At 45.2% G+C, this 26220-nt stretch overlaps 1 protein-coding gene across 1 annotated transcript in view; it reads right to left on the reverse strand.

The window, feature by feature from the left end:
- The window catches only part of RALGAPA2 (Ral GTPase activating protein catalytic subunit alpha 2), a 284753-nt gene that overhangs the window by 100848 nt on the left and 157685 nt on the right, over positions 1 to 26220 (reverse strand). Inside the window, exons 26-34 of the mRNA XM_007454538.1 lie at positions 25976 to 26034; positions 20285 to 20393; positions 16339 to 16449; positions 14978 to 15046; positions 14044 to 14181; positions 13382 to 13565; positions 7873 to 8644; positions 6969 to 7040; positions 2366 to 2489 (exon numbers count right to left, since the gene is read on the reverse strand). Coding sequence (XP_007454600.1) covers positions 2366 to 2489; positions 6969 to 7040; positions 7873 to 8644; positions 13382 to 13565; positions 14044 to 14181; positions 14978 to 15046; positions 16339 to 16449; positions 20285 to 20393; positions 25976 to 26034 — 1638 coding nt within the window. The remainder of the gene's footprint in view (positions 1 to 2365; positions 2490 to 6968; positions 7041 to 7872; positions 8645 to 13381; positions 13566 to 14043; positions 14182 to 14977; positions 15047 to 16338; positions 16450 to 20284; positions 20394 to 25975; positions 26035 to 26220) is intronic.

Consider the following 26220-nt stretch of genomic DNA (forward strand, 5'->3'; position numbering starts at 1 on the left):
GGAATGCAGAGTTTTTTAAAAATCTAAGTATGTTCATTTTTGTAGTTTTCTGATTATAAGCAAATGTAATACAAAGTTAGATGACATTAGGCTTCCCTGGTGGTGCAGTGGTTGGGGGTCCGCCTGCCGATGCAGGGGACGTAGGTTCGTGCCCCGGAGCGGCTGGGCCCATGAGCCATGGCCGCTGAGCCTGCGCGTCCGGAGCCTGTGCTCCGCAACAGTGAGAGGCCCACATACCGCAAAAAAAAACCCCAAACCAAAACAAAACAAAACAAAAAAAAGTTTGGTGCATATTTCTCCAACTTTATCTCCTCCTATACATAAATATGTATATATGTATAGACACACACGGAGCTCCCCTGTTGCTGGATTTGTGGGATTTTCTGTTTTCTCAAACCAGAAGGAGCATTCAAAGCAGTGTTTCAGGTCAAGGGGTACAAAAGTTTCCAAACTTAACAGCCATTCCTAAACTGCCTTTCAAAAGGGTTGTTCCAATTTATACCACTGCCAAAAGTTTCTGAGTTATAATTCTTTTTCAAGCTATGTGTGAATGTTCACTTAGTCAGTGCTTAGATTCCATTTTGGTATTTTTTTTTTTTAACTTTTCATAAACTATTATTCTTTCAGTAAAGCACCTGTGGCAACACAATTGGAAAAAGAAATGGCAGAATTTCTTCTGTGCTAAAGACAATCAATACATATACTGAATTAATATTCTAATCTTTTCTTAAAACTCTAGTTAAGAGTTTTTGTGTGTGTGTGTCTGTGTGTGTGTGTGTGTGTGTGTGTGTGTGTGTGTGTGTGTGGTACGTGGGCCTCTCACTGTTGTGGCCTCTCCCGTTGCGGAGCACAGACTCCGGATGCACAGGCTCAGCGGCCATGGCTCACGGGCCCAGCCGCTCCGCGGCATGTGGGATCCTCCCGGACCGGGGCACGACCCCGTGTCCCCTGCATCGGCAGGCGGACTCTCAACCACTGCGCCACCAGGGAAGCCCAAGTTAAGAGTTTTAATGGCCGTGAGCCATGGCCGCTGAGCCTGCGTGTCCGGAGACTGTGTTCCGCAACGGGAGAGGCCACAACAGTGAGAGGCCCACATACCGCAAAAAAAGAAAAGAAAAGAAGAAAAAAAAGAAATGTACGGTTTAAAAATGTTGGTTAGAACTTCCCTGGTGGCGCAGTGGTTAGGAATCCACCTGTCAATGCGGGGGACACGGGTTCGAGTCCTGGTCCAGGAAGATCTCACATGCTGCGGAGCAACCAAGTCCATGGGGCCACAACTACTGAAGCCCACGCGACTAGAGTCCGTGCTCCTCAACAAGAGAAGCCACTGCAATGAGAAGCCCGCACGCTACAACGAAGAGTAGCCCCCGCTCGCCGCAACTAATGAAAGCCCGCGCGCAGCAATGAAGACCCAAGGCAGCCAAAAATAAAAATAAATAATTAACTAATTTTAAAAAATGTTGGTTAAATAGTAAGTATATTCTATGACGAGAAGTCATCTTATTGGTAAGAAGAACAGTTTATTGAAAGTTCAGTAACTCTTTTAGACTAAAACCGACTTGACATTTCAGAAAGTATATGGTCTTGACCTTGAAGTACCCTTATCCTGTCCCAACCTCCACATCGGTCCCTTTGCTAACACTCAGCTCTCAGAGGTAAGTCTTGCTTAGACACCCAGAGAGTTTCCCACAGCACAGATAACCAAGAAACCAAAACAAAAGTAAGAAAAAGTCAGAAAATTATTTCAGATATGCTGATTTCCATTTTAACTACTCTGAATTCTTTTAGATTCTGGGATTATGTTCTGGAGACAGATATACGTGTGTGTATGTGTGCATGTGTATAAATGTATAGATGTCTTTTGGTCAGAGTATGACTTAGTAAAGAAAAAACAAAATTTTAAAATATCAACCATCCCGGGATCTACCTCAGGGAAACAGGTTGAGAGCTAAACCGTCATGGCTACCGTCAAGTCAACTTTTTACTTCATCCAGCTGTTCGTTTTTCACCACTGATTTCTTTTCCAACCTCCATGTAGGGACCAAAGCCATTGCTTCCCTGCCTACTGTCCTCTCTTACTACACACTGTCTATGGCTGGGAGAGCTGATCTGACTATTCAGTTCTGATGAAAAGCAAATTAAATCATATTAAGAAGAAAGTTAAGGGGAAACAAAAGTTTGTGTATAAAGTACAAAAATAACTGATAGAAGATGTCAAATTCGATATATTCTTCAACTCCAGAACTCTACCCATGCTATATTTGAATGTAAAAACATAGGTAAAAATTTATACCATCAATGACTAGTTTACATACATCCTTAAATAGTGCTGATCGATAAACGCCTCCTGAATGAAGTGAATTACCTCCCATCCCAGTCCAGCAACAAAGTCTTCGTACGCTCGGCTTCCTCTTTCATTGGAAAGGATCGAGCACTTGTCTTCTTGGCCGTCAGCAACGTAAAACACGGCGATTTTGTGCGTTTCACGGCTGTAAATTTTTAGATTTAAAGGAGTTAGAATACTTATACACAAAATTTTGTTTTACTGCTGCCACCTCTGCTTCTAATATACAGCTTACACTTGCTGAGAACTTACAAGGGGTCAGGCACTGTTCCAAGAAGGCTCAACACACATCTCATCTATCCTTGCAGACGCCCTAATGAGACAGGTCTTATCATCACCTCCTCAGGGACACGGTGGAAAGGAGGCACAGAAAGTGACAGAAAAGCACTTGTAGCAAGCAGGACACCGGGAGCTGAGACAGGGCAGCCTGGGCTCCTGAGACCACTCTCTCAGAGGTATGATATACGAACAGCATGGAAGAGCACGTGGCTTGACTCTCCAAATTCTCTCCGACTTCGGTCAAAATACACCTTTGAAAGCGTTTCAGATAGACATCGGTTGTGAACAGATCCTTGTGACCACACATACTTTACTTCCCACACTTTGAGATAAGGAAACCGGGGAGCTCCCTGACTGGAACTGTAAAATTGGCCGAGACTTCGTGAGAAATGGAGACTAGGTCTTCAAAGCAGAACACACCTAGGTACTTTCTTTGTGAGGCGCGGCACCCACAGGGTGGGCAGCTGTCCAGGGAAACTTCTTTGGACATATAAACTGTTCGTCCACTTCCTCCACGATGGATCTGGGGCACTTTGCTGTTAAATCAGGTAAATGTGACACCATTTTGAGGAAAGCAGCCCTGCTTCTTAACCTTTTGTGCATCTAGCATGGTCCTTGGTGCACAGAAGTTGCTCAGTTAAAACTCTGTTGAATTGACCAGAGATACGATGATATAGTTGAACATGTCAATAACCATTTCTATAAAGTATGCACTAGAGTAAAGTGTCAAAGTCACTAGACCTACACCAAGCGATCTGGAGACAGTTCGGAGGCAAAGACACCGCTATTACTGGACCAGAGCTTTCATCAAGAACCATTCCGCAGCTCCATCACCCGAGACCTTGACTCCAGTCTCGTTCCATTCTTCTCCTGATTTCTACCATACAGCCTGGAAAAATGTCACGGGAAAAACTACCGAGCACTTAAAGAACATGGCAATGTTTCTGTTGCCTTATCGTTCAATACCCCAGCATCATAATCCGATTAGACATCAATGGTGGTGCAATCTGGGCTCTGTATTTGAACATATTCTCCAATAGCTCCTTCTGCAGGAATGTTATTTTTCTACTTAATTAGCAGGATGAATTGAAACTCAACTGGAAAGTCATGAAAATAAGTCAAGGAGGAGAGCACCTCCTTTTATTTGTCTATAGATATAGCTTTACTCACGCCCCCCGGGAATCTACACCAAATTACCACACTTAGAGGAGAAATTAGAAAACACAGAAAGGAAAGAGAAGAATTTAAAAAAAAAAAAAAAAAACACTAGCGGGCTTCCCTGGCGGCGCGGTGGTTGGGAGTCCGCCCGCCGATGCAGGGGACACGGGTTCGCGCCCCGGTCCGGGAGGATCCCGCGTGCCGCGGAGCGGCTGGGCCCGTGAGCCGCGGCCGCTGAGCCTGCGCGTCCGGAGCCTGTGCTCCGCGACGGGAGAGGCCACGGCAGCGAGAGGCCCGCGTACCGCAGAAAAGAACAAAAAAACCCCACAAATGTTCTTTGCTTCTATGTTGAAATCACAATTGTTACTGCTTCAGGATGCGTTTTTGCATACAAAGTGAGAAGCCTATCTTGTGTTCTGCCACTAATTTTTTCACTTAAAACATCTGTGAACACTTTTTTTAATTGTATAAAATATACATAACCGAAAAGTCACCATTTAAACCGTGTTGGAGTGTGAACATTTCTATACCGTGCGCTTGTATAACAACGCTACTAATAATGGTTGTGTAACATTCCGTTACATTAATATTCCATATCCTCAGTCCTTGCTATTGGACATTTAGGTTGCTTCCATTTGAAAGACGTTTTCACGTTATCTTTGGTATGTCCTTAAGATAAATTCATGGACATGGAGCCTCGGTCATTGCCCACTTTTAAGGCTTTTGAAGTGTACTGTCCTGCTGCCAGTGGGGAAGGCAGGTGTCCTGAAGGCCCTGACGGACACGCTGGTGGGGTGCTGCTCTCAGGGGAACAGATGTAGGGGGTGATGGATGCTAGTGGGCGGTGCTCTAGCAGAGACCTTGTGCTCTCAGCCTGTCGGAAAGCTTGTCCTCAGGCACATGGAGCCCAAAACTGTGACATCATTTCCTTCTAGACTGCAGGCAGGGCTGGCCAACAGTCTGGACTCCGACTAGCTTATTCTAAGAGCTGTAATCATGTGGGGGCTTGGGTGGTAAGAGAGGTCATAACCTATGAACTAAAAGACAGTCTCTTTCAACAAATGGAGAGAAAAGGATAGTCACTCAATTCCTTTCTGCAGCTCTGTCTATATATTTAAAAGTCCTCAGCATTTAATTTTTCTCTATTCTATACACTTGGCATACATAAAACAATCTCAGTTTATCTGAAATGATTTTGTTTGTTGTCCTTAAAGCCCAAGATTTTTACGTTGTAGCTGCTTACAGGTCCTCATCAACTCAATGTGGAGCAGAGCGAGCTCGGCCCGGTGACTGTGTGACTAGACTGATGGAGGTGTGAGCAAAGATGACCTTTAGCTGTAAACACTCATCAAATTTCACAGCCTCCAAATGTTAGCGCTGCAGAGAGCCTGGGAGGATGCAGACGCTGTGTCTGGCCTTATTAGAGCCAGGCTTTTGCAATGACAATCAGCAACATCAACAGCACTTCATATCCACAAGGTGCAGAGCCAGTGCTTGAAGGAGCAGGTAATTCAGGGGCACACGTACAGAAAAGCAACCATTTCCTCTTCCTCATTAGAACGCAGTTTTCTTTCTTATTAAGAATAGACCAGAATCGCTCAGTTTCCTTGTGCTGTCACATTAAAAAGCCAAACGAAGAAACACGACTGTAACTTTCACTTTACCATGCGGTGGCAAGAGGTGTTAATATTGAAAAGGGGAGCCTTCTTTAATTTGTATGTACGTTCATCACACTATTTACAGCTTTGCTAACTTCACAGTATACAAATCGTAGCTGTGAGGTGGTCTCTCCTTTTCCTAAGAACATGCTAAGCAGAAACTCTGCCTTGACAGCAGGGAAATAAATTGATGCCAGAAATACACAGCAACATCTTGACTGGAAGTTGAGGGCTGAGGTTATGTTCTTACCTGCTAACTTACTGGTAGGCGGGATCTCAGAGCTAAAGAGCCCTCAACTTATTTCTGGGGTTTTTTTCTAAAAAGAACCTTGAAAACACCCTTTACCATAAAGTAAGTGGATACCTTTTTAGATGTTGAGAAGACACTAAGTCCAGGAGTTGGGGTTTTAGGTGAAGGTTAATCAGGGGGGAGAGGACTTGCCGATCAGCTCTCCAAAGCCATATTACACTGCAACAGCCCTGCCAGGGAGCTACTCTGATTGTACCTCATGCAACTAAGGTGCATTAACACTCAACGAATTGGCCACAATCACAAGATACCAATGTCTTCGCTTAATACGAAGGAGCATGAAATAATTCAGCACACATTTGAAAAGCTGAGTTTGGAACCCAAGTGACTGCTTGTTTCCTACTGGAGGACAAGAGGGAAGGGGCAGTGAATCCCTGAGCCCTTCAGCAAAAATCCACCCCCCCCAAATTTCCACAGAGAACTCGGTCTCTTCCTCTGGAGAAAAAGCAGCACAACAACTATGAGGAAACTGAATGTGGGGAAGGACAGTGTGAGGAATAACGGCTTCAGGTTTTCTTCTCTAATGAGATGTCTAATGATGCTCCGAAAGGGAATACAAGAGGAGCAGGAAGCTATTTTTTTTTTAAATCAGTTTTTAAAAACTCAAGATTAAGGCAGCAGTGTATTCATTTCTTCCAAGCACCCATTATGTACCCGGTACAACACCAGCTCCGTACTAAGATGTTTTCGGAAGCACACATTTCCCCAGATCAAACACTGGTTGGAGCTCATCTTTGTAACTGCTTCTAAGATTGTACAGAAAAGAGGTAGATCTGAGATCTGACCTGCCTTGGAGAACGAGGTTTAGGGCTAGAGAGCACCTGATTACAGCACCGGGGTCTTAACCTTGCCTACCCCGCAGAGCAGAGACCACTGCACGCCGGCCCATGGAGTCAGACTCACAGGCTCCAAACCACGAGGTCTGTGACCTGGGCCGGCGGGACAAGAGGGGCTGCAGAGATGAAATGAGAACCAGTGTCCACTGGCTGGAAGGTTCTCAATCAAGGCAGAGGTTAGGGGACCTCTTCCTTGTGTAGCAAACACGTAAGTTTACTGCTCAGAGTAAAACTACCAAAGGTGTGGCCTGTGCAAATGCCACCAGCTGCCAGGTCTCTGCAGGGGCATCACTTCTGCAGCCATATCCGGCATCCCCCGCCCCCCCCCACACACACACACAAAGACAGACAGGAATAAGGTGGTTTGATATACTTTCACATACCACTGTCGGGAGTCCAGATTTTTTAGCTCTCTCAATAATTTTGAATTTTTCTTCAACAGATGGAAATTCTTCCTATAAAGGAAAAGGAATGGAAGAAAAGTCGTGTGATCACAGATCAATTTTGTCCTTTCCAATCAGTCAACGAACAAACCTACCTATTCATCCATCCGTCTACCCATCCACAACTACATGATTCACCAAAGATGTGCGGCCAAAGCCTATAGAATGAACTTCATTCTTAAGATATTCGAAGGCATCATGACTCCACTGCATCCGGTTACTGTCCAGGGACAACGGGTGGCTGTGGTCCATGAGTGTGTGACTTGTGTGTGTGCCTGTATCTCTGTTTCCACTGTCAGCTCTGCCGTGAGACTCTTCCCCATCTCTGCAGCTCGAACCCACCCCTTCCACAGAGTCTGCTCCACTGCCCCCTACTTCTGGATGGCCTGGCGGTTCTTCTAGAGGTCCTGAGTCACACTGTCTTTCATCAGAGTTGTATCGGGTACTATGGTACAGAAAAACCCGGACAAACTTTTTGGCCAACTCAATATTAAGTCTTCTCCCCTCACCAGAGCTAAGGAGAGACTGTGGCTTATTCATCTCTGTAGTCCACTGGCATCTTTAATGAAGACAGAAGCAACAATGGACAGAGCAGTAATTTAAACACACACAGAGTAAATGCTCGATACCCTTTAAAATACACAACAGATGTCTGGAATTCAATCTGTGCATCAGTACAGCCCAATTAATTTCATTTCTAGCTTTAATTTAGCAGCAGAAAATAAGCTATAAATCCTGAAATAGAGAAAAACCTCCACTTCTGTTCTGCTTCCCAAACCCGAAACTGGTAAGAACTGTCACACAAAAGTAATAAGACAGTCGAAGGTCTAGGGTGGATCGTTACCTTCTGTCCCAAGAATTCATTCCCAAGTCATCGAGCAGCAACCTGCAGAAGTAAAAGGCTCCCCGGGGCTCCACTGGTGATGGCGGCTCCTGGCTGGCAACCTTCATGGCCACGTCCAAGTCGCACCTCTGGACATACTCATCTTCCTGTGCGCTCTGGCGCAGGAGGATCTCGGTGATTTCCTTCTCTTGGGCACGGTTCATTCCACGTGGGGGTGGGGAAGGCTCGTTGAGATGGAGCTGTGACGGTAAAAGGCATTCGGGACTCGTGTGGCCAATGTTTTCAAGTAATTTGTTGAGGACGTCCTCCCCCTCCTCAGTCTGAGAAAGATCCCTCTGAGGTCCAGGTGTTTGGTGACGCCAGCCCGAGATCAGGAACGAGGGACTTCTGCCCTTTGGGGCTAAGCAGCCTTCCAGAGGTCCATGGAGCACCTTCCCGTCCCAGGAGTACTTCCCCGAGATGTCCCTCACGATCACTCTCACGTCCGAGGGGGCGCCCTCTGGCGACCCGCCGGGAGGACCCGCCGCGGGTGTCTGCAGGTAGGAGATGAGGGTGCTATCGTTGAACACAAACAACTGCAGGTTCGGGCTCCTGAACACGTCAGGGGAGAGCTCGGCAGCGTCGGCGTGTGTGTTGTCGTGGTGCTCACTGACCAAGCTGTGCAGCACGGCGGGGCCCCCGCGCAGGGGGAAGTGTCCCAGGTGGTTCACTAGGTGCGCCATCACCATGCGCGCAGTCAGCGGGATCAGCTCCATGCTCCTTCGCCTCCTCTCTGCCGACAGCAGGACGACAGCAGGACGGGGACACCGAGAGACAGTGGAGAATGAAAGTGAAAACGGACCACCACCGGATTGCAATCGGTCCCTAGCATGGTGGATTTTTTTTTTTTTTTAGTCTGGGGATTTTTCCACCCATTTTCTTTTTTTGACATTCATTCTACTTGAATTTAAAAGCACAAGTTAGATAGACGGCTGAAAGAACCAACTTACGTGAAGATCTCATTCGGAAAGGGATATTTAAAAACGTGTAGATACAGACATAAACCAGAGACAGATCCCGGTCCTGAAGGGGTGATAGTGCTAGGAGCTCCAGGAGGTGGACATCTGCCGTTGGAGAGGACGGCAGCGTGGAGGGCTGGGGGCTGGGGAGGTGGCCTCGCTCCCCTCAGTGGGTGACGGGAGACATTCATAAGGGATGAACTGAGCTTGGGACTGCTGAAATATATTTGAAGCAATTTGCTTTAGGATTACTGTGGCTATTTATGTTTTGCTGTGAGGTCGTTTTAAATATTTAACAGGATCTGATATATTAATAATTCATGGAATCACTTAGAAGGCTTTCACTGAATTTGTAGTTGATGATTAAATGCCCAGGAGCAACTAATTTATAAAATTTTTAAGACTTCAGATGTATAGAAGGACTTTGACGATATCATGTGAAAGGGGCCTGTGTGAAATGTTTGCGATATGAGGGAGCAGCAGATGAAATCCACAAGTAGGGACTGAAACGATTACTTAAGCCTGAGAGCAGTTAGGGAAATCTTAATCCACCAAATTTACAAGGGAACTGTGCATTAATCTAAGAACAGGTCAAAATAAAACCTTTTAATAAAAAGAAATCACTAGACATTTAAACAAACTAAGATTTCTACTTTGGGCGTAAAGGTTTAGGAAATACTTGATTTCTAAATTCACAGCATGAAAAATCAAATATTAATTAAAACATCAATAACTATAAATATGCTTTCTCATGCTAACCATCCTCCCTCTCAGACAGCAGAAATCTAACTGACTTATTTATACATCATCAGTATTATGATGTAAAAATCCTAGAAACGATCAAATCCTAGAACCTAGGAAAGTCTGTGTGATGAGTGAGAACCAGACTGTCCTCACTTTTCTTGGATTTCTTCTTAATTTTTTCTTTTTTGAGGAACGGGAAATCACCTGTGTTCAATAATGAAAAATAAAACGTCATTTAAAAATCGTAACTTTTTAGAAGCAGAGGAGGTCCTCTACATCTGTCTCTGAAATGAAATGCTTCTTCCCGACCCTCGGAAGTGTGCATGATTTCCATACAGCTGAGAAATTTAAACACCTCAACTCATTCCCTTGAAATCACAGTTATGAATGCCTTTGCTTTTGTGTCCATATTAACTTTTTCAAAAGTTACAGATGCTTTTTATTCATGCTTATCATCCCATATGAATACACGCTCCATCAGAAATGTTAATGCTCCAACAACAAAGGTGCGGCCAGCTGGGGGCTCAGAAGTCCATAATGTAAGACACTGCATGGTGATGACACGGTAGCACAGGCTACGAAACTAACAAGAAAGGTCCAACAGGATAAAGGCCATGGCAGAAAACAACAACTGGAAAAGCAACTTCCCTCTACTTTTACTTACATAGGTTGTACTTTCAATTTGCAGTAAATACAAATTTGTATTTTAATGAATGTGCTTGAATTCTACAATGGGAAATTAACCTGGAGTCACATTAATCAAGTCATAAACCATGACACACCCAATAAAAACCCCACATATCTTTGGTACTGAAAAGTAAGGAAGGGAGTATTTGTGAAATAAGAACTGTTCTTCCCTGGCAGACTTCAGCTGCATCAACTGCCCGGGGCTGCCCTGAAAAATAAAGAGGAAGTCTAGACTCCATCTATGAAAAAACAAGCTTGTGACTTCCAAAAAAGTATGCAAAAATGTATTCCAAATATTTATTTTATTTTTCTAAAATTAGAGATGAAATATAAAAACAGTAATGTTAGGTTGTCCTTTAACTTTCATTTTTTTAAAGCTCGTCCCTTCCCTTCTTTTTAAGCACTTAGGTATTAATGATGAGAAAAGTGAGCAGGTGTCATGACATTGATGGTTCCTCCCCAAGCTGGGCCAGCAGCCGCCTCAGCTGTAGGTGGTTGGGTCTCTCCCGCTTGTAACTCTATTTGAAAGTAGTAATTACATCAAATGTGGGAAATGGTCTATGAAAGAATCGTCTGAAAATAATACATAAAAATATAACATTGCTTATCAGAAACATTATCTGAGTAGAAATAGTGTGGTTATAAATGATGAATTAATGACACTGAATGAAAAAAAACCCCCTCAAATATGAGCACATTTTGTTTAACCTAAAATACCTATCTTTATTTTTCCTCTTCATTCTTAACAAGGATGTACTTACTTGGCAAGAGAGTCTGTGGGTGCTAGTATGTTTTTAAGCTTTGTTTTTTAGCTTAGCAAAAATGTTAGAGAATTTTAAAACTCCTTTGCCATAGAAGTTTAAACCTCATTTTGAATAACACAGAGCTGTGTTAGGACAAGTTTGCATAAGGTCCTGAGGTTTTCTGGAGAATGAATGGTCAAGTCAAAGAGTGTTGGACATTGAGAGAAAGTGGTACAAAAATTTAAATGTGCATTTTTAGGTTTATCCTTTTTCATTACCCTATTAATCTTCTGCCATTTTTCTATGAAGAGTCATAATCAGCAGTGAACCTATTTTTGGACTACAAGGTAGGAAATAGCAAAAATAAATAGATCAAAGGTCATTTTGCTGAAAAAAAAAATGTTTTGAATTTACAACTGTGGGAAAAAAATGTCAAGAAAAGATTGCAACTGGAAAGAACAGGGGACTCCAGAAAGAGACCCACAAATGACGAAGCAAACGGAGGGCAAAGGGGCAACATAACGTGACGAGGTGTCTCGTGCTGCCAGCCAGCAACACAGCCCCGATCAGTCTTCTGTCTCCACTACGCAAAACCCCGAGTGAAGAATTCGCTGTTCCAGGACTCTGTGGATAAACCTTAAATCCACATTCCACCTCTGTTACTTCTGACCTGTACACCCTTGGGAAAACGCCTTTGCCTTGGTCTGCTCGTCTATAAAAGGAGCTAAAATGAGGCCTCGCTCCCGACTGGCGCCCCACTCCCGTCCCCCACTCCCAGCCAGAAGCACACTCTGGACTCCGCAATCTTGCAAACACAGCCCTGGACCTGAACCCTCACTGGCTAATGCTGCTGTGTCCTTCCTCCCTTCCCAGGAGGCCCCACAGGGGACTGTCTTGGGGCTCCAAGCAGTCACGCCCCAGGTCACCTGCTCATGCTGTCTGGCTGCAGACCAACCACGCTGTGCAAAGTATTCAGCAAAACCCACCACCAAACACTGGGCTGGGAAATGAAACAGCTGCTGCTCTGGTCTCACCCTCCGCGAGCTTCTGGAAGCCCGTTGGTTCTTTGTCCATTTCCCTGACTTAGTTTTCCTGGTGACATGCCCTCGTTCCTTTTTCTTTAAGGAAGTTTTACCCGCAAGGTTCTGTTCTTAGGCCTAGGTTTTTAACTTGCAAAGTCCATAACATTTTCATGGATGATCTAACACTCTATATCCACGATTTTTTTTAAACTTTTTTTTTTTTTTTTTTTAGGCTGAACTGCAGAGACACATCATAATCACCAGAGTCCCTAGTTCATCTTAGGGTTCGCTTTATGAAGTGAATCGTGTTGCACGTTCTACGGGTTTGGACAATAGTATGATGACATAAAATCATTATAATGTCATACAAAGTATTTTCACCGCTCATAAAAACTTCTGTATTCTATGTATTCATCTCCCCTCCCCCGCAAACTCAGCATCGGCAGGCGGACTCTCAACCACCGCGCCACCCGGGAAGCCCCTTAACTTTTAATTTTTGAGACAATTGAAGATTCACACGCACTTATAAGAAATAATACAGAGAGAGCCCAGATATCCTTCACCCGAATGGTAACATCTTGAGTAACAACAGTATAATATCACATTTGTCACCGAAAGAATTCATCAGTCTTCAGAGTTCATTAGTTTTAGTGCATGTGTGTATGTGAGTCTAGGCATATAGATGGCATATACCACACATACAGATGACACATCCACATGCTGACTCATATTCCAAGGCCTAGAGACGGGCTCTTGTCATTTGGGGAGAAGGTGGTTAGGGAGGTAAGCACAGCCCCGAGGTCCTGACACACCCACATGTCTACGATGGGCCCTCCGCTGGGAGCAGGGTGGCCTCACACCATCCCTTTGTGATGCCCGCCTGGTCCCGATGCTCTACCAGCTCCTCGCGAAGTCAGCCCGTCCTTCCAAGTCTGGCTGAGGTCCTTCTCCGTGGGAAGGCCCTATGGTGCTGCCGGGCCACACACAAGTCCTTCTGCCTGGATCCTGTCGCCCCACCCCCCACCCCCCGCCACCATAAGATGAAAAGCTCCTTGGGGACAGAAAATGGACTGTGTTTGTGGGTTTGTGGGTCCCGTGGGTCCTCGATAATACAAAATTTAACTAAGATGGGAAAATAAAGGCAAGGAGAACAGAAAAAGAGGAAACGAGGAAGGAAGGACTTGCTATCACAGAGCACTCTAGAAACCTGGATTTCAACCACCGGATTCTTAAAAAGTAACACAGCGAGTATTAACAAATGGCTACCGTCTTTCCTTTTCCTGCCAACTGGGATGACTATGCTGAAGAATCTTACCCTCTTCGACAGTAAGCAGGTTGCCCAGTTCTGCTGATGAATGACATTGGACTGGCTCAGAATTCTTCACGTTTGCCAGTGGGAGGAAGGGGTCGTAATCCGCGGACGACAGGTCAGCCAGGGTCAGGGTGTAGCGGCTCTGCTGGGTGTACGTGCTTGAGCCGCAAACACAGCAGTGCAGAACCTGTGAAGCATGGAAGGGATTGTGTGCCAGGGATGCCCCCAACCTCCTGCCCCCTGACGACCTGTCAAACTACAACAGCACTTAGGAGATAACTGGGACCATTATACTTTTTCTTCCTTTGATAAACAGATTTTGTCCAACTAAGGCTGTGGATGTTCCTACAACAGAAACAGTTCTTTTCATAACGAAGCAGATACAGACCACGTCCCATGAACACTGGGGGATTCTGACCAAACTGCAGTTGTTTGACGATAACAGTCGGGTAAAATGCACGCATCGTGAACTGGGTAACCACTGCTTCTCTATAATAACTGTTCTGCTCTCACTCCTTAAGTCATTCATTTCTTTTAAAATGTTGGACCCCCATAAATCCTTGTCAAAAGGGCACAGGTAAGTATGTGAATGCCTAAAACCTGTTTTAGTGATTCTCTGACGCTGCAGTCCACGCTCTGTGCTCCGAGGCCTGGGGAAGACTCACCCTGTAGATGTAATCCAGCAAGGGGGTCCGGGCCGCGGGCTGCTCGTCCAGGGCCGCCGTGGACACGGGGTGGAGGAGGGTGCCCGCCGGCAGCGCCATGCACCAGTCCAGGAGGCAGAGCAGCAGGGACACGAGGAACTGGAAGACGAAGCAGACCCAGAGCCTCAGGCTGCAGCCTCGCAGACTCCACCCCAAGTGACAGCAAACCTTCAGTGAAGCAGAACCTTCCCAGCATCGCAGCCATTGTTCAGGGACACAGAAATGAATGACGTTTTCGCAGAGAGGCTGTTAGGGCCAGTCCTAACAGGGGATATTATAGATATCCTTGTTTTTTTTTAATTTTTATTTTTTGCGGTACGCGGGCCTCTCACTGTTGTGGCCTCTCCCGTTGCAGAGCACGGGCTCCGGATGCACAGGCTCAGCGGCCACCACGGGCCCAGCCGCTCCGCGGCAGCCCCTAACAGGGGATATTATAAAGGATAGCCCTGCATGCGATAGTATTTGCCACCTGTTTTATTACATTCTTCAAAAACAAACTCTAGAGGGCTTCCCTGGTGGCACAGTGGTTGAGAGTCCGCCTGCCGATGCAGGGGACACGGGTTCGTGCCCCGGTCCAGGAAGATCCCACATGCCGCGGAGCCGCTGGGCCCTTGAGCCATGGCCGCTGAGCCTGTGCGTCTGGAGCCTGTGCTCCGCAACGGGAGAGGCCACAGCAGTGAGAGGCCCGCGTACCGCAAAAAAAACAAAACAAAAAGAACCTCTAGAGATTGGGATTGACATATATACACTAATATGTATAAAATGGATAACTAGTAAGAACCTGCTGTATAAAAAAATAAATAAAATTCTAAAAAAGAAAAAAAAAAAAGAAGTGCCATTCTCTAAAAAAAACAAAAACAAACTCTAGGGAGGACTTGGCTGATGTGCCACTTACCTTCTTATCTGTTTCCACTGAGGAGTACTCTGCACTTGGTAAAAGAAAAGCAATTGTGGCCACAAGGATCTGCAGAGAAGACAAATTCCCAATCAAACAGACCCCAGTAACAGTTCTGGAAGCCGTGTGAAAGGAGGCCCAGGACGGCCTTGCCACTAAAGCCAGCCTGGTGCCAACTCCCAGAGGAAGGTGACATCAAGCGAAGAGTCACCTCAGAGATTTGTGTGACCTGAAAACCGGAAGGTGATGGCCATGCCTGTTTCCACTCTGCTGGCAGTGAAATCGGGGGCCCAGAGGAAGGAGTATTTATTTCTCTCTGCAGTCACACAATCTCCATTTTCCATCTCCACACTTCTCACGAGGAAAGCAACAAATACTTGCAAAAGCAATTCTGAAGATGCTCCCATTTACTTTTCTTATAAATTACCCCAGGTCTCCCCACACCTGCGGCTGCAGGGTAACAGCACCACTTTCATTCTCAAAGGTATTCCAGTTTAGGTGATAAATTATACGGTTGCCCTAAAACCCAACTTTACTTTTTGCAGCAGCTTATGTGCCTATCGTCCAAAGTTCTGTTTCACTCTAGGTCCCTTGAGGTTGAAAATCACTTGTGATTTCTGCTGTATCTCTGAGAGAACAAAGTGACCTCATGGGTGAAATTTGTCTAGGGCCGAGAGAAAATAAATCATATCCCTTCCTCTGCACTGGGTGTGTACAGAACAGGGCATGTTTAAAGAAGGGCAGCTACAAAACCTGGCAGGAACAGCCGAGCCTTACCAACCACACCTACAGGGTAAGGGTACCTGCCCCTGTGCAAGCCGGCACCTTCACGTGCCACTGACGTCCGGGGTGTTTTCGTGGAGAAGGTTCTTCCTGTTCCTCTTGCCCCCGTCCTCCACCAGTGACCCCACGGAGGGTATTACAGTCGTAATCTCATTACAGCCGGGTGATCACGCTATGGCAGAAAGCTTGGTCCGGGCCTTCGGTCTGGGAGAGGCTCCCATACCCCACTCCCGCCCACACACACAGGGCATCACAACCAGCTGCCGACTCCTTGTTGGCACCATCCAAATTACTCTGGATGAATGAAGCCCAATCGACAAAAGGTCTCTTTGTTGTGGTCGTGTTTGCCTTTCAAACTCCCCAAGTGTAAGGCTGCCCTGGAACACTGGTGGCTTCTTACGTGGTGCCTGAAATCGCAGCTGAGAAGAACCAGCACAATTTACTCTGAAAATGGGTGACTCACACGGCAGTTTAATGGTTGGTTCTCCAGCCATTATTTGAGTATCTAGAATTAATTAAATATCCAATGTAATAAAAGGGACACGCTGATGTTTGAGCATTATGGGAAAAAGACTTACTTCTGCAATTTTCCGAGGCAGAGAGGTTTCAAACATCTGAAGCTTTTCCCAGTAGGAAACCAGCAACTGAAGCACATCACAAGCTACCTGGGCCACGATTTTGTTAGGAAACTAGAAAAGGAAACAAAACCCCAAACGAAATAACCTCACTTCACGTGTGCAGTATTCCTAAAGAAGAACCCAGCAACGATTTCTTTGCAGCTCCATTTGGGGATCCGTGTCCCTGTTGTGCATTAAATATATGAAAAATCTATCTTATCACCAGACAGTTTGTATGCGGTCACCATCCTGTAACTGCCTTCTGTCCAGACTAGCTGTACTAATTTACATGACATTCTATAGAAACAAGTAGTTGTCATTTAATCATTTGGAAATTAAAAGCATAAATTCAAATGCCTTATTCAGATCACACAAATGATAGTTTTGCCGACTGGAGGAAACTGAAATGTAGTACATTATTGAGTACCCCCTGTGTACTGAACCTTTTATGAGAATTGTGCTCATTTTCGCCTTGATAACTCTTCATTAACAGCTCCATAAGGCAGTCGCTATCTTCATTTTACACTTGGAGAAACAAGGATTGATCAAAAGCTTTTCTATCCGATGAAATTAAACTTAACCTGCACATATGACATTCTAAGAAATGTGAAAAATGTGGAGCTAGGAGAACATAATTCAAAGTTATGGGATATTCAATTATTATTGTCTGTTTTCTGCGTCTGGCGTGTGTTCAGGGTCCTCTAGGTGCCCCTATTTCTTGGGAGATGGCACAGCAATGGGGCAGTTCTCGCAGGGACTGTGGGCTGGGGGTATGTGGGAGGGATAAGGATTCCCGGTGCTCCCTCCCTGGCCAGACCCTGGGCCACACTGCCATCCACACCCCATCATCTAGGGCAGAACGCTTTGTCACCAAATCTGTGTCCCTGTCTAGGGAGACCTCTGGACTTGCGTCTCAGCTATTTGCACCCCAGGAGCTCCAGGTTGCAGGAAGCAGATGCCAACTGACCAGAGGGCCACAAAAACAACAGAGGGAAGTCAACATTTAGCACCTCAGTGACAAATCACAGTATGAGAAGGGAAAGGTGGTCAGTTTTACTTCTACAGAACAGTTACTGACTGCTCCCCTCTTGACAGGCACAAGGAAACCTGGGCTGAGAGCATCTGCCCCAAGGGGCTCTGCACAGCCTCCTCCGGCCACCCAGATCTCTTGCCCCCTGACCCTCATGGCCTCTGTCCACTCCTCAAACACTCTGACTTATTTGTGCCCCAGGGCCTTTGCACCTGCTCCTTGCTCTGCCCGGGACACTCATTCCCCAGGTCTGCACTCGGCAGGTGCTGCCACATTTTTCAGATCACGCCTCAAGGTGTCATCTCCCCCATGAGGCCACCAAGCCTGTCCCGAGGCGTGGAGCCCACCCCCTCCAGCTCTTCCATTCCATCCTCCTCCCCTGCTGTAATTTCTGGACGGCATTAAGGGCTATCAGAGCTGATCCTCTGTGTTTGTTTGCTTGTTGTTTTGTGTGTTTATCTTCTTGCGTCTTATTCTCTGCCGTATTCCTAATGCTGAGCACAGCCCCAAGGAGGTCTGAGGGGACGTCGGAATGTGGAGGGAGAGGAAAAGTAAGAGTGGGCACTGGGGGCGTTTCTGCTGCATCCCACTGGTCGGGTCACATGGTAGAAACATAAGGTTGGCGTGGCTCTTGCATTATGGCCGGAGACAGACAAGGTGACAATGGTGAAATGAGGGCCATGGCAGACAAGAGGGCAGAGAGGGATGAGGCGTGAGAGGTGGGGGCAGATGACAGAGAGAAGCCACTGGGGCCGTGGGGGTGGGGAGAAGGGAGGGGGAGAGCTGCGCTGAGCCGGGAAGAACGTGGGGTAGGGCAGGGGCCAGTTTCCTTCCAGGCAGCGGGCCCAGGGCCCAGGGTGCAGGCACCAAGGCAAGAAGAGTCAAGAAGAGTCGCTATGGAGGGCTCGAGGGCAGTGGTGTTCCTGACATGTTGGAGGGCTGCGGGATGCGGGGATGAAACATATCACCCACTTGCTCACCAGCACATGCCCACGGGGTACCAACAATGCACCCGGCACTGAATGAGCAGCACAGAGGACAAGACGTACAGGGTGACACAGTCCCTGCTCTGAAGGAACTGGCAGCTTGGTGCAGCAGGCAGTGGCCCACTCACGGACGTCCCTCTCTGGCAGCAGCACGGAGGGCAGATCCGCAGGTCCAGGCTCGGGCCATGGGGGTAGGGGTGGGGGTGGGGGGGGGAGGCCGAGGGAGCCCGGGGAGGCCGAGGGAGCCAGCTGTGGGAGGGGGGCCCCAGGCAGCAGGCGGGAGTGATCGAAGGCCGTTCAGGACCCGGTGACCAGCACCATGGTGGTGAGGAAGGGAGAGTCGACCATGGCTCCTAAGATGGGCAAGAGAAGGACAGTGGGGCTGAGGGCAGGAACGCAGGGCCCGAGCCCGAGCCGGTGCTGCCACTCGCCCACGAGGACGCTGGAGTCTGTAAGTCTGGCTCTGGCTTAGCAGAGTCCCACCCCGCTGCCTACATGAGGTCCCACCCGCAGCAAACGAGTAGCCGAGTGGACTTTTCCAGAGGCTGCACAGCACTTTGTTCCCATCGCCATCATGGCCAGAGGCTGGTTTTTATCGATACCCCCTGGCGGGCGCTTCCCTAGCTTTGCTGCCCATGCCCTTCCCGTGCCCGAGGGGACACCTATGTCAACCTCGCCAAGTGCTCCTGGAGGGCATGGTTCCAGCAGAGCAGAGCCCGGAGACGGAGCCATGCAAAGCCCACAGGCATAACTCGTGCTCCCTACTGCCAACCGGGCAGCTAGGGCCGGGCCTCCTCCTCCCCCCCACCCCCACCCCGTTCCTTCTCCCCTCCCTTCCCCTCCCTCCCCCTCCCCTCCCCTGCGCTCTACTGGTAGAGCCCCAAGCCCCCTCAGGCCCTCTTCCCAGAGTGGCCGCTCACCGTCCCCCGTGTTCCTTGAGGCTGCTCTTTCCTCTCTGGCCCTCGGTTCTCTTATATTGATGTGCTCCCCCTTCCAACCAGCACAGCGACACAGGCACTGAAAGGTGAGGGAGCTGCCCCAGGGCCCAGAACTTCTGTCCAGGAGTTCTCCTCTGTTATTTACAATGTTTAAAGGGAGGCCAATCTGGCTGATCCTGGCCCTCTGATTTCTCAGCAATTCAAGCTGGAGCAGGTTCCTTGGCCTTCCCCTTAGTCGCCTTCTCTTTTATTTCTAAAATGGGGGAAGCAGCAGTGTCCAGAGGGGTGGCGGGATTCCATGGCTCACTCCGTGCACTGCGCTGGGACGCCCCTGAAAGGGCAAGGGCTCGACACGGCAGGTACATTCTCTTCTGCTGCCTTAATGTTTCTCCTCATAATTACAGAAATAGTAAAGAACTTTTTGAAAATTTACAGAAATACTAAGAAAAACCTGGCCCAGCATGAGGTGAGCACGCAGCACATGGCAGCTCTTCTTACTAACAAAGCCAAGGAAAAAAGACATCCATCCTCAAAGCGCCCAAGGCCCCACTGACGTGAAGCACTCAGGCTGTTGCCCAGGAGCTGTCCGGTCTCTCCCGGTCCTGCCGAGGAGGCCAGGGCACGAAACCCCACTTTCTTGTCACTCCAACCCACAGGCGACAGGCATCCTGCTTGCCCCAGGAGCTGCCCGGCCACCAGAGGAACCCACTGGGCCGGTCCATGAAGCTCAGGCCATGGACAGCCAGGCTGCAGCCGCCAGGGGGTAAGCAGCCATCGGTGGCTTTGCCAGGACCCCTCACAGAACGTTCAACATGGGTCTGAGAGAAAAGATTTCTGAATCAAAACTTCTCTGTAATGTAGGGGGAAATAGAAATGGGGCTAATTCGAACTAAAACGGGTTGAATACCTGGGAAACAGCTTAATGTCAAATACACATGACGAACTGGCAATACCTTCAAAGTGACGCCTATCACGTTGACGGCCTCTCTCAGCTGCGGATGGTTCGTGCCCTGTGCAAGCTCTTCACAGATCCAGACCCCAAGGGAGCAAATGGCAATGCACCTTTTGAAAAAGAAGGAGACAAGGAGGAAAGCTCTCACGAAGAGATGCATTTTCTTGGTACTTTCAAATGACAAAATATTTTAAGCCTTGTGTACAAAGTACAAAAGTTACAGACACATTAACAAAATGTCTTCTTGAGAAAAAAGATAAGGTACCCTCAACAGACCGGTTTTCAGGACAAATAGAAATATTCATAATGGTTAGTAATTAAATATTTAATGAAATAAATGGTATATTTTCTTTTGTCACAGCACACGTATCACTTAATTTTGCTGGAACTAATTTTTTTATTACAATTTCTTGCTTCAGGATATTTCTGAGGAAGAATCAAAAGCATGACTCTTAGAAGACTGTTGGAAATTGAGTTTGTAATTGTTTTCCTTACAATAAAATACACAACACTTACCAAAAACAGAGGACAAATCCTATATTTTATCGTAAAGAATACCTGAGTACAACTTTCAAAATAAGTCTCACTGTTACTTCTTTTAAACAATGTGTTAAGACAAAATATTCTTTCAGGTGCATACTCCTTTAAAGATTACCTTTCTCAATTATAAGTCAAGATTGGATGGTAATTCTCTTTGGAATTGATACACTCTACTAATTTTTGCAATGATCAAAAAGTCACATTCTTCTGAATGTTTCCTGAATGCATGTATATGAAATTTAAAGGCTTGCCCCCCAACCTGCTCACTTTCTGAACAAAAACGGGCTTCAAACCACTACTTGGAACCAGATGCTTGCTGTAATATGTAATATGCCGTTCTCTGTAGCAGGAAGTCACATCCAGGGCCAGTCAAACCGGACACACGGCCCATCCCTCCACACTGAACGTCCCTTTGCCATCAGTATAATTCAGCAATTGAAATCAAGCTATTTTGAGGTTTTAAAACCACCACACTTCACTGGATTCTCACCTCTTTCGATCAGAATGGACTAAGTGCTGCCGAACCAGTTAAGTAAAACCCCTACGGCGACCGTGTCACCTTCTACCAAAACTCCCTCGGTAACAGCTGTGCTTTTACCTCGGTGACAAGGTGTGTGCCGGGCCTTTCTTGTTTCTCCAGCGCCGGCATTAGACGGAACTCCACACCTTCCTGACTGTCTAGAATTGTCTACATGTCTCTCTTCTCTTGCCCAATTCCTAGAAATTGCCCTTTGCATCTTAGTCTATAGTTATTCCCAAGAACTCTAAATTCTTTCCCAAAGCCTTTTTATCTTCCCTCAGCCGAACTCAGACTGATTGTTTGACCCATGAAAACTATACCACTTGGAATTATGCCCCAAATCATACTGTTACCATTTTAAGAGCTGCTCTTCCTTTGAGTGCATGTGTGTATATATATGTGTGTATATTCCTTTTTTTTTTTTTTTTTTTTACGACCCACTAACCTATTTGTTAAGTGTAATTTGTTAAGAGCTCTTGTTTCTAGGAACACCTGCATTTCTCTGTAACTATTAGCCTTGCACTATGGAGAATACTGTGACCTGTAAAATGGTTTTATAACCTAAGCTACTCTCACCTGCCTTGAGTTTTAAGCCACACTCGCTTATAACAGCTCTTCCTGCTATTTTCTCTCTTTGAAATTCATCATTTAACATCCTCATTTAGCATCTTCCTATTCTTACACTCCCAGTGACTCCTCATGTTCTCTATATCCCCAGGATGTCCTTTGTGATTACGAATGAGTTTTATCTATCAAGACTCTTTTTTAAGCTAATGGCAGTATTACCTTACTCTCAGTCTGTATTCCAATACACTCTCTTAATGCTGTTTGCTACTAGGCCATCTCATACCACTCCAATTTATATAACAAAAACTTCTTGTTTTTTCTTAATTTTTCTGAATTACTGTCACTCACAATTATAACTATATTCTCTCAATTCTCCTCCATGTATTTGAAATCTTGATCACACTGCAGTCTGCTTGCTTATCTACACTCACATGACCTTAATTTCATTGCCTAACTCCTTTCACACACAACTAAGAAAGACTGACCATATTATACATATTTCTATTCCACTTTTAACTCCACAGGAATTTGGTTTTCTACACTACAGGAAAAGAGGGAAGAAAGAAACTGCCAAGACTTGTTGAAGGTCTGAATGTAGCAGGTGCAGGTAAAGGAGAAATCAAGGATTTCCCCAGGTTTCTGAATTGACAGTCTGGGCAGATGATGGTGACAAGTACTGAGATGATGTCTGAGGACAGTTAGGCTCTGGGGTAGACAGCAGACTCAAGGCTTCAGTTATGGTTGTGTTAAGTTTACATGTGTTAAGACACCCACGTTGAGATATCAAGTAGGCAGTTTAATATAAAATCCTGAATATTTAAGGGGTTGACAGAAGGGGCCAGGAAAATAAATTCAGTATCATCAGCAAGCAGATGGTGTTAAAAAAGTCTGGTGAAATGAATAAGAGCACCTAGGAACGTCATGCAGAGGGAAGACAGCCAGCCCTAAACCCCGAGTCACTCTAACCCCCAGAGGTAGGTAGAGAAGGCAGACAGGAGAGGAACAGCTACAGTGACAGAGGAGCAAAATCAGAATATTACATTCTAAGGAACTGGCATCCTTCAGGAGGAGGATAAAGACAGACAAAGAACTAGTAAGATAAGTATGCATGTTAAAATTTCTAAGGCAGCCTCTAAAAGAACTGAAAGTCTATGACTTCTAAAAACACAGAGGTAATAAATGGAATGTGAAAAAAACACAATCACTCCCAAAAAAAGGAAGGAAGGAAGGAAGAAAAGGTGAGTGAAAAAAGATGAAGGTAAAAAAACAGGAGAAAATGAAAGAAATATTGAAAAAGACAAATAGCAAAGTATAAAATAAGATGGAAGAATTACATCCAAATAGATCAGTAACTACAGTAAATGCAAATGAACTAAAGCTTCAGTTAAAAGCTAAAGATCAGACAGGATAAACACATAAAATCAAGTATGTACAGTTTTTGCAAAGACATTTAAAAGAGAAGAATATAGAAAGGTTAAATTTAAAAGAAAATATTATTTAAAAATATAGCTGGGGCTTCCCTGGTGGCGCAGTGGTTGAGAGTCCGCCTGCCAATGCAGGAGACACGGTTCGAGCCCTGGTCCGGGAAGATCCCACATGCCATGGAGCAACTAAGCCCATGCGCCACAACTACTGGGCCTATGCTCTAGAGCCCGCGAACCACAACCACTGAAGCCCACATGCCTGGAGCCCGTGCTCTGCAACAAGAGAGGCCAACGCAATGAGAAGCCCGCGCACTGCAATGAAGAGTAGCCCCTGCTCTCTGCAACTAGAGAAAGCCTGTGCGCAACAACAAAGTCCCAGTGCAGCCAAAAATAAATAAATAAATTAATTAATTAAAAAAAAATAAAAATATAGCTGAATCAGTATCAGACAACTGGTCTTTAAGATAAAAAAATCACCCTTAAAGATAAAGAGGTCACTACATAAATATAAAATATTTGATTAACTACAGAGATAGGATAATTTTACACTTCTGTGCAGCTAATAACATAGCTTCAAAATATATAAAACAAAAATTGACAGAAATACGAAGAGAAATCTATAAGTGCACCATAAAATTCGGAGATTTTTAACATATCTTTCTCAGTAAATGATCTAGATGATGAAAAAAATAGAAAGAATATGTAATATTTGAAACACATGATTAAAAAAATTAATCTAATGGACACATCTAGAACACTACACCCAACAACTGAAGAAAAGTATATACATTCTTTCAAGCATATATGGGACATTTGCAAAAACTGACTACATATTGGACCATAAAGCAAATCTCAACAATTCCGAAGACCAACAACATTTTTGATCCACAATGCAATTAACTAAGACATCAGCAGCATAAAGATAAATAGAAATAACCATATTTTTGGAAATTAAGAAATATATTGCTCAATAAATCATGACTCAATGAAGGAATCATAATGGAAATTGGAAAAACTTTGTAATGCAAACATATTACATATCAAAACTTAAAGAACTCAGACAAAGTAGCACCTAGAAATAAACATATGGACTTAACTGTTCATATTTGTATAAAAGAAAGGCTGAGAATTAATATACTAAGTATACAACTTCAAAAGTGAGAAAAAGAATTATAGAACGTAAAGAAAGTAGAATGAACATTAAAAAAAGAGCAGAGAGTAGAAAATTAAAAACAAATATAGAATAGAGAGGTTGAACAAAGACAAAAGTCTCTTCTTTGAAAAGACCAATAAAACTGACAGATATCTGGCAAGACTAGTGAGAAAAATCAGAGAACACACAAAAAGTATCAGAGATTAAAAAGTGCTTATAGCTATAGAAGTGAAAGAGATAAAAGATAGCAAAGGGATAATGGAAACACCGTGGATGCCACAATGTTTCAAAACTTGGAATGGACAAGTTTTTAGAAAATTTTAGTTTATCTAAAAACTGTCAAAAACCTCTTCCTTAAAATCATTGAAGAAAATGAGTCAGTGGTGAACCTTCTTATAAAGAAAATACCTTGATAGTTTTACTATCAAGGTCTAATAAATAAATACACAAGACCATCAAGTCCAATTTTACAAAAACTCTTGCTGACTGAACAGAATGAAACAGCACTTCGCTCATTTTGTGAGACTATATAAGCTTGTAATCAAACCTGACAAGGACAGGATGGGGAGAGAAAATTAAAGGCCATGAACATAAATGCAACTTTCCTGAACAAAATGTTAGTCAAATCAGATCCACTGCTGTGTAAACCAAGTTGGGTTTATCCCCCAATGCAAGGTTACTTAGTATTATCAAATTGATCATGAATTTACAGCTTCTGGTAATGGCAGACTAGAAAACTGTGACTAAACCGTCCACTGGAGGTAAGTGAAGAAGTTAGACAAAATACAAAAGAAAAAACCCTTGAAAATGATCGGAGAGCTAACAAGTCAGTGCAAGTGCCCGCTGCTCGCTGCTCGCTTGGAACCGGCCCGGAGGGAGCAGGACACGAGCAAGAGGTGGAGCTGGGCTTCTGGTGACCTTACAAGCTTGGAGGTTGAGGATCAGAAACTGCTGTGCCCGCCACCAGTGCTCCCAGCTCCGGGCCTCACCTGGGGAGAACAGGTAGGAACTTTTCACTCTGTACGTGCCCCAGAAAACCTCCTATCTTGGCCACAGACTGCCAGCAACCTCAGGTGCCTGGTGGAAGCAACCAAAACGTTTCCAGACATTGCTGAATGTCTCCTGGGATACAAAATCACCGCCGATTGAGAATCACTATCCTGTAAGTACACCATTTTTATAAGTTTTGGTTTATCCTTCCATTTTCTTCCTTGTTAAAAATATCAGGGAATACACCTATGTACTCACAATCTTGCTTTTTCTTACACAACAGGTAGCATATGCTACACACAATCATCTACACCTTGTGCTTTTCACTTAATGATGGTACCTTTTAAAAAATTAATAAAGCATTTTCCCCACATAATGCTTACTGTACTTTTTAGTGTAAGAGTAATGTGAAAGAATAAGTATTTTTAACGTCAACTGATTACACATGAATGTGTATCTTAAAATGCTAAACTAGTTTACCTTTTATTTAGCATTTACCTTGCACACTCATTTGGTTCCTCTGTGGCATTCTTCAGTAAAATACTCATGAGGTACTGCTAAAAACACAAAATGGAGTAAAATAAAAACCTTGTTTAGCAGTTGATTTTCCACATGTTCTGTCCTCATTCTAGGCAGTGAGGGGCCACTGAAGGACTGGGGGAAGGACACAAGGGGCTCAGGGGAGCAGCATGGTGGTCTCAGCCGGGGGCTCGCAGGGCTTTGAGCCTGCCTAGGGAAGAGCG

This window comes from Lipotes vexillifer, unplaced genomic scaffold, assembly GCF_000442215.2.
Source record: "Lipotes vexillifer unplaced genomic scaffold, Lipotes_vexillifer_v1.1 scaffold365, whole genome shotgun sequence".
NCBI lineage: Eukaryota > Metazoa > Chordata > Mammalia > Artiodactyla > Lipotidae > Lipotes > Lipotes vexillifer.